The sequence below is a fragment of the Leuciscus leuciscus genome (genome assembly GCF_965113295.1).
Source record: "Leuciscus leuciscus genome assembly, chromosome: 2".
NCBI classification, from domain to species: Eukaryota; Metazoa; Chordata; class Actinopteri; order Cypriniformes; family Leuciscidae; genus Leuciscus; species Leuciscus leuciscus.
In genome coordinates, this window is record NC_138726.1 from 47,178,598 (window position 1) to 47,186,861 (window position 8,264).

Genomic DNA, 8,264 nt, shown 5'->3' on the forward strand with positions numbered 1-8,264 from the left:
AAGAAATTATGCATTTGGGGGTCGATAGAGACTGATGTTTCATAATTAATATGAACACATCTGTTATTTGATTGTTATGAGTCAATGAGTGTAATACATATGTTCCTCAAGTGTCTTGCAGAACAGCTGTCCCCCCCCCCCCCCCCCCCCCCCCCACACATTATGCCAGCGAACCAGTGTTGAGAGACATGCAACAGAAGCCGCTCTGCCATGTACCTGGCTGAAGGTGTTAACACACTAAACGTGATTTAAGCATCCCAGGTCTCTGTTGCGAGTAGGCATTTGTTCTCAACTCTATCAGACAACTTTCTGCAGTAGTTATCACATTGCATTGTTGAACTTTACTCTACTTTCTCCAAAATTCGCTCATGTTCAGCACCTGCCCTCAATGAAAACGATTGACCTCAGGTCGCTTCAAGACGCTGCCAGTGTGAACACCCCATTCAAACAAACTAAAACACCCTGAACAATCCTTAGATTACAAGTCTGGAAGCAAATCCGGTGGTCTAAATTCTGGAAACCACCACTGCCAAGTCCAGGATTTCTCTTCCAGTCACTGATTCCAGATCCAGCAGACCAGTGGAACTTAGGAGTGGGAGCTCATCCGTGTGGATGTTCGCAAAGGCTGTGAATGGAGAGTCAGGCTGAATGAAAGTTTGATGACTCGCCTGTCTCTGTAGATTTGCTGGCTGCAGTGTGGCATGGTTTGAATATTAAAATACAGTGAGGGAGAGCCAGTGATGGTTGACTCCTATAGTCAAGGGGAAAAGACAAACAGAGAGATGCTGTGAGTGTCATCTTGAATTGGCGCTGCTTGTATTGCTTCCCTTCTCTTCTCTGCGGGCCATGTAGCTCTTTTCAAATTAACTTCATTGAAACGTGGGCATCTTTTTAACCCCTCGTCCAGTCAGTAGTGTTGTCGAAAATATAGATTTTTCGATGCATGTCAATTCTGAATATTTGATATTGTTTTTATAAATTTTATGCAGTATCGATACACCAATACCAATAAAATTTCCAATATTTTTGTGATCTTTCACACATTTCGCTAGATTTGAAAAAGAAAAAAGAAACATTTGTAAATCTTTTTTTTTTTTTTTACTTTTATCTGTCATCTGTTTGATTTTAATTTCACTGCGCGTTTCTTTTGAAGATATTTTGGTCTATGATTGTCTCACAATGTAATAAACTACATCGTCAAATTCCTTAGAATGAGAGCTTTCTTGTGATATATGACTTCACTGTTTTGTGAAATATATAAAAAATAACTATTTGTAGAAAGATTTCTTCGCAATCATAAAGTGGAAATTTTTACCTGGGACCAATACATATTTAAGCTAATATTTCATTCGATATGTATCATAAAAACGAAAGTGATGGTATTCTTTGTAAAGCTTAGATTCTAAGCTTTTAAATGATACCATGAATTGTATAATACCATATAAGGAAGCTTATAAAAAGAACGTACGAACATCATAACAAAGATTTTCAATCCCGGTACCGGGATCGTGGATTTTATGTGGTTAAAGGTATAGCGGAGGATGTTTTACTTCCTGGTGGGTAGTCTAAACTATTGGTCCTCCTAATTGTCAATCATTCTGGTGAATCAATCAAACTTTTCAAAAAGTGGAGAGGGCGGGTCTTATCTAAAATTTGGAAAGATCCTCCGCTATACCTTTAAGGTAAAGTAATTAAGACTTAAGTATTGTAATTTTACTACTGTAATTTTTATTCTTTATAAAAACATTTATTGTTTGAGAAATATTGAAATACAGTTGTTATAATAATGCATTATTATTGTGAAATATTTCGTATTAAACATTTAAATTTTACATTTATTTTTATTCTTACTGTGCAGTTGTATTACAATTAGGGCTGTCAATAGATTAAATCGCACAAAAAGTGAGCAAGTTATCACGATTTAAAAAACTTGAATCACATCTTTATTGGGAAATTAAGCATACACCATTTATCTTGTTTAACATGTTGAATTTGTCATCATTTGCTATATCCAGCAAAGTAAATCATCAGATTGAAGGGTGATTCTCACAAAACTGTATTTTCTGCAAGCTTGTAGGTGTCTCTTAAAAAAAAAAAAACACATGGAGACTCCAAAAGGATACAAAATATGTCCATATTTAAAAATTTGTAAAGCACCCATGAAAAAAAAAAAATACAGAAAAAAACTTTTCAAACTTGACAGTGTATAGGATGTGAACAGTGCAAGAGCAAAGAGCTTGAGGAAATTTTAGACAAGTCAAGTTGCGATACCAAACAGGATCACATGGAGATACCAAACAAACCCTAAACCAACCGCCTTGACCTGACTGCATTATATACATAATACAGTACAGGGATCCATTCAGAATTACTAAACACAGCAACATAGACATGACAAGTCAAAACATTATCTTGATTGTGAGTGGAAACAATGTTTATGTGCTGAAATATGTCTGTACATAAATACAATGTGCGATCAGTGCGTCCAGAGCGCACATACATGGTTTGATTGCACGCAATATAACAGACTCAGACTCAGCCTGGTTTTCTTTACATTAGCGCTGTTTTGGACTGGTTGTTTTAATGAATTCTCTTACTGAATCATTGGACTCTGAACTTCTTCAATTTAGAGGCTTAAAATGATCTGATCACAAACAGAGAAGCGAAATCGGGTTAAAGTCACCTGACTTCTGGAAATTTCCGCCTACCAGGGTTACAGATATTTGTGCCTGAGGAATCAAATTAACTTGTGCCAGAATTAAATTAACTTGGATACTGTACAATATGAGACCACGTGGAAAAATTGACATTGAATATTTTCCAAGGTGTTGCAAGTTAGAACTTCCAGTACTACCAACACTACCAGTTCATGTGCTTTCTTTCTTAGTTGCAAGAGCGAAATGTCAGGTGCAAATCCAGGAATGGACGGAAAGTCCAAAGCTAGGCAAGAGTGAATCATTCAGAGTGGAAAAAGAAAGAAATTCTTCTGGATTAAGTGTGCTGAGGTGGTACGGTTTTTAATATGAAAAAGATGAGGTAGGTGAAGTCCGCCAGTGCCTCGAATCAATTCTGCTCTCTTACAACATGAAATCGAAATGCAGTTTTGTGGGTTTATTTAAGTCTGTTAGTTAGCTTTGAGGAAATCTATATGCTAGTATGGCAGAAATGCCTATTTAGCATTTACAGTTGTTCTCTTCACAGAGTGAATATATTGATTTAATCTTCTTGTTACAGTGGTTTTTCACATTTGTTCAATAAAATGTTCCACTCAATGTAAATGTTCCACCTGCCTCTGACAAGCAGTATTAAGTAGCTAATCCTAGTTCACGGCAGTGACATTACTAAAGATTATTGGCATAAAAAGGTTTAATCCCTTTGACTTGTCCCAACCAAACTTTCAGTAGGAAAATGCCAAGTAAGCATGGTCAAATTAACCCCAGCTATGCCAGTACTGTCCCATTCGGGGGTGCAAAATAAACCTGCTTAGAGTGCCCAAAAGTAAAGATGGCAGATTTCAGTCATGTACTGTGTTGCGTGAACTATGTACTGTCAGGAGTGTGCGTAAAGATTTCCAACCTTAATTTTGACCCTGAAATGATCCGGTTTTAAGAGGCGGCTCCTTTAAGGCTTGTTAGCCAATCATAAGAGTGGCTGTTTACTAACATCATTGCGTAAGAAAAATGTGTCAAAAGATCAAGGCAAATTTGATTTCTCATGTCATGACCCCTTTAATTCTGTTACTTTCCTGTTTACTTCTGTGAAGCTGCTTTGAAAAATGTCTGTATAAAAATAAAGATGACGACAGATGCAAAGTTTTTTTCGCTGCTGTGTATAATAGACATCATTGGTCGACAAGTGAAAAGTGTGCTTAAGCGGTTTCATGGGGTCTTTATAGGCTTTGCTATCAAAGCCCACCAAAAGTAACATTTGGTTGTATGTTTTGCATCCTCCTATTTGAACTGAAGAGGGAAAATGATAGTAAGTAAGCTAAAGACCAGAAAATGCTCCTTTTAATGAGCGTTCCCTCCTATCAGTTTAGCAAAACATCCTTGCTGTTTGTTGCACGATATAAATACAGTATTTACACTTTGTCAGTCATCCATTGGAATGTGCTGGGTTGAAATTTAGGCTGCATATTTATTTGGTTGGTGATTGGATAACGGCGCCGTTCTTCATAGGCGGTGTAATTATTCCATCAGCCAGTGTCATGCATTAATCTCCTCGCTTACTGAAATTTGATTGCCTGTGCATCAATGAGGAAAATAAGCAACAATTAAGCATGTTGACCGAAAAATTAATTAGTGTGTCTGTTTGACTCCTTTGGACTGAGGATCACAGAAGCGAGTCAGCAGTTCTGCATAGCCGTGGTAAAGCTTGTGTGGATATTAACCTGTGATCACCATTACCTGTGTTTACTGCAATTATGACTATTGACAATATGCAGAGTAAGACATTCCAGTGTAAATGCCATTTTGTGATGTTTGGAGTGTTAAGAAGAATTAACACATGCATAGTCCTGTGTTGCCAGACAGACTTATTCATTCATTTTATTAATGTTACTTGTGTTTTAAGCAATGCTCGTTTGCATAACAAATGGCATGTAGCCATTTCAATTATTATTTATTTGTAATTTACACTACCGTTGAAAAATGTGGGGTTGGTAAGATATTTTTTCATATTTTGAAAAGTCTCTTGTGATCACCATGGCTGCATTTTTTTTGTTTTTTTTTTGTACCAAATTTTTTTTTTAAACAGTATTATTGTTTTTGAATATATTTTAGAACATTTATTCCTGATGCAAAGCTGAATTTTCAGCTTCATTACTCCAGTCTTCAGTGTCACATGATCCTTCAGAAGTCATTCTAATATGCTGATTTGCTGCTCAAGAAACATTTCGTATCATTATCAATGAGTATGTTTACATGCACACACTCATAATGGGATTAGGGATTTTGCAATTAAACTTTACCTCAAGTAAACAATACTCCGATTAAACTAATGCTATTAAGCTCATAATCATAAACGCACTTCTTAGCATAATCAGAATAATGAAAATTGCATGTAAATGGCAGTGAAGAGGTTTGCTCATGTCATGTATAGTCCTACCTTACTATTATCATTAGAATAAATAATTGCATTATTAGTCAATGTAGTCTGTTGAAAACGTTGTGCTGCTTAATATTTTTGTGGAAACTGTGATGCACTTTTTTAGGATTCTTTGTTAAATAGAAAGTTCAAAACAACATTCATTTGGAATAGAAATCTTTTGTAACATAATAAATGTATTTTACTGTCACATCAGTTTAATGCGTCCTTGCTGATTAAAATTTAATTTCTTTCAAACTTTTTATATAACCTTTTATAACTTTTGAACGGTATAGTGTACTTATTTTTTAAATTTTTTTTTTTTAGGAGTGTTCTTCAGCAGATAAGCTGTAGAATTGAAATTCGTAATAAGAATCATTGAATTTCACTGATATTAGTTCCAACAACAGATTTCTGAGGTATAACGACAACACTTGGAGAAACTGTTGTTGATCACTTTAAATGTTGCTTTACATGCCAGACGGTTTCTTCCTGCCTTAGTTTGACTCTGCTTGACCAGAATAAGTTGTAAAGTGGATTAGATGTTGTGCCGCAATTAAAACAAAATCAAGCTGGCAAAGCACTTGACAGAAAAATATCAGTCAGTGGCATTGATTTACTTGTCTGATGCGACTTCTTCATATGTTTCAGCATCGACAAAGTCTCAAAGGTGGCATCTCCGGTCCTGGTCATCCACGGCACAGAAGACGAAGTGATCGATTTCTCCCACGGCTTGGCCATCTACGAGCGATGTCCACGTGCCGTGGAGCCTCTGTGGGTGGAAGGCGCCGGGCACAACGACATCGAGCTTTACGCTCAGTACCTCGAGAGACTCAAGCAGTTCATTACGTTTGAGCTGGCTACCTCCTGAAGACACGGCAGGCCGAGGCGCACGCACACACTCACGCGTGTCGTGTAGGGTTCCCCTTTACCCACGGCTGAGGACGCCATCAGTACTTGCACTTGCTGAAGGGAAAAAAAAGCGGAAGTCTCTCTCTTGATCTTTAGGAGAGTTTTCATCCCTACAGGGGAAACGTGTTTCAATAATTTCAAACCACTTTCTATTGTTTTATACTTGATGAAGAAATGCTGAAGTTTTGCACCGCATTCAGTACATTGCGTTTTTGATTTAAACATTTTTCTTCCTTTTTTTAAAAATGCTCCTCAAGGGTTAATTAAACTGATGCACTTTTATTGTGCAGATATTTTCAGGTTGATATATTTTTGTTTTCGATGATCTTTTTGTTTTTTTTGTTGGGGAATTATGTCATGGCATTCCGTTTTATTACGTTTCAAGTAGATTAGTACAAGATAAACCAGTGAGTGACTTTTTACATGGCCAGTTTGTGCGTGCGTGTGTGTGTGTGTGTTTAGGTGAGTTCATACGCACATGCGTTTGTGTGGTAAAGGCCACTGACTCTTCAGTCGAAATAATTGTAGCTTGGGCTAATTAAAACAGGAAGACCTGTGAAAAACACTTGACCCGTAAATAATGATGTACTGTCCGTGAATACAGTGGGAAGGGGGGAAGGGTCGTATTGTGAAACATGGTGCTTTGTTGCAACAGCATTCAGGGCATTGTTTCCGCATAAACACTTCATCGTTTTTACCGTGGGTTGTATAAAAATGTGAAATTTCAAGCTTTCTCTTTTGCTTTTAGCATTGGCGTTACAATAAGCCTTATGTTCTCTGACATTTCGCTTCGACATTCCTGTCAATGATTTCTCGGAAATGGGATTTTGAAGATTTTCTCTGGGCTCCCGCTCGCTGCTACTCTAATGGGAAAATCACTGTGAAAACTGAACCTAGATATAAATAAGGTATCGCACCACCTCACCATTTTGAAGTTTATCCCCTTTTCCAGACATTGAACAAAAACCCAGTCCCTCATACTGCAAATGAAGGATTGTGTTTGTAGACATTTCACCATAACACTAAACAACAGAATGTTTGGAAGTGTTTTCCATGTTAATGAAGGACATCGATTGCTACCAAACTGGTGCGATCGTCCGATTGTATGTTCGTTAACTTGACTTTTGTTTTGTTTTTTGCTGTAAGGTTATGCAGTGGCGGTTCATGTACACTGTTGTTCAGAAATGAAGCTCTTCCGTGCTTGACCTCAGTGGACTCGACACCCTCTTTTTAAGGAATGGCAGAAACTGATCACATCTGAGTCCGTCATTGCTTTTGATACTGACATTTTTACAATGTTTTTTTAGTAATTATTAATATTTACACCTCTTTTAATGCTGGTTTGTAAGATAACTGTACTGTACACCCTCTCTCTCTCTCTATATATATATAGGTATGTAAAATATGAAGTAAATGGTATTTAGCTTTGATTTTTATTGACACTGGAATCACAGTATGCAAATATAATGCAGAAAAAAATTTAGTTGGTACAGACTCTTTTGCTTGTAGTTTTTTTTTTAAAAATATATCTTTAAACTAAAGCCTTAAATGTGCTGCGAGGCAGATTATTGTTCTTTCTGTTGGTTGTTGCTTCATTGCAACACAGTGGATATTGTACTGCTTATAAAGGAATAAAGGATGCATGGAAACCCAAACTAGCTTAACATGTGAAGTCTTTTCATTTCTCAGGTTGCTGATTTTTATTTAGTTTGAAAAAGTTTACCTGCAGACAGATCTGCATGTTTTAGAAGCTCAGATGTGTGCAATTGTTCAGCTCGAGTCTTAACAGTGTTGTGCAAGACTCTAAAAGGTAGCTGTTTATAATGCCTAATTTGTTGCAGCATTAACATCTTCTGGATTATTAAAAAAGCTTAACCAGTGATCATTTTATATCGGAAGCTGCAAATTTAAATAGGTATACGAATATCAATGTATAACTATTTAGCTTGATAGCTAAATTAAAGCCAATGTGAGATGTTTAATTTGTCCATTAAGAGCTTAAGTTATATACTTTTTAGAATGAAATCTGTATTTTTATTTGGCGAGGATGCATTAAATTGTTTCAAATAAATGCTGCTCTTTTGCTCTGTTCATTAAGGAACTCTGAAAAAGAAAATCATGGATTCCACAAAAATCAAGCAGCACATCAGCATATTAGAGTAATTTCAGAAGGATCATGTGACACTGAAGACTGGTAATGATGCTGAAAATTCAGCTTTGCATCCCTGAAATAAATTACATTTTAAAATATATTCAAGTAGAAAATG

At 36.5% G+C, this 8,264-nt stretch overlaps 1 protein-coding gene across 2 annotated transcripts in view; it reads left to right on the forward strand.

Annotated features, from left to right (window-relative positions):
• The window catches only part of abhd17c (abhydrolase domain containing 17C, depalmitoylase), a 39,994-nt gene extending 32,339 nt beyond the window's left edge, over positions 1–7,655 (forward strand). The window contains exons 3-4 of one of the 2 annotated variants that reach the window (XR_014201830.1): positions 5,737–6,905; positions 7,144–7,655. Coding sequence is in view for 1 of the 2 variants with exons in the window: in XM_082154979.1 (XP_082011105.1) it covers positions 5,737–5,956 (220 nt within the window). In the remaining variant the exon portion in view is untranslated. Of the gene's footprint in view, positions 1–5,736 lie in introns of both variants that reach the window. The other variant, XM_082154979.1, reaches the window with a different exon arrangement.
• Positions 7,656–8,264: the final 609 nt, after the last annotated feature.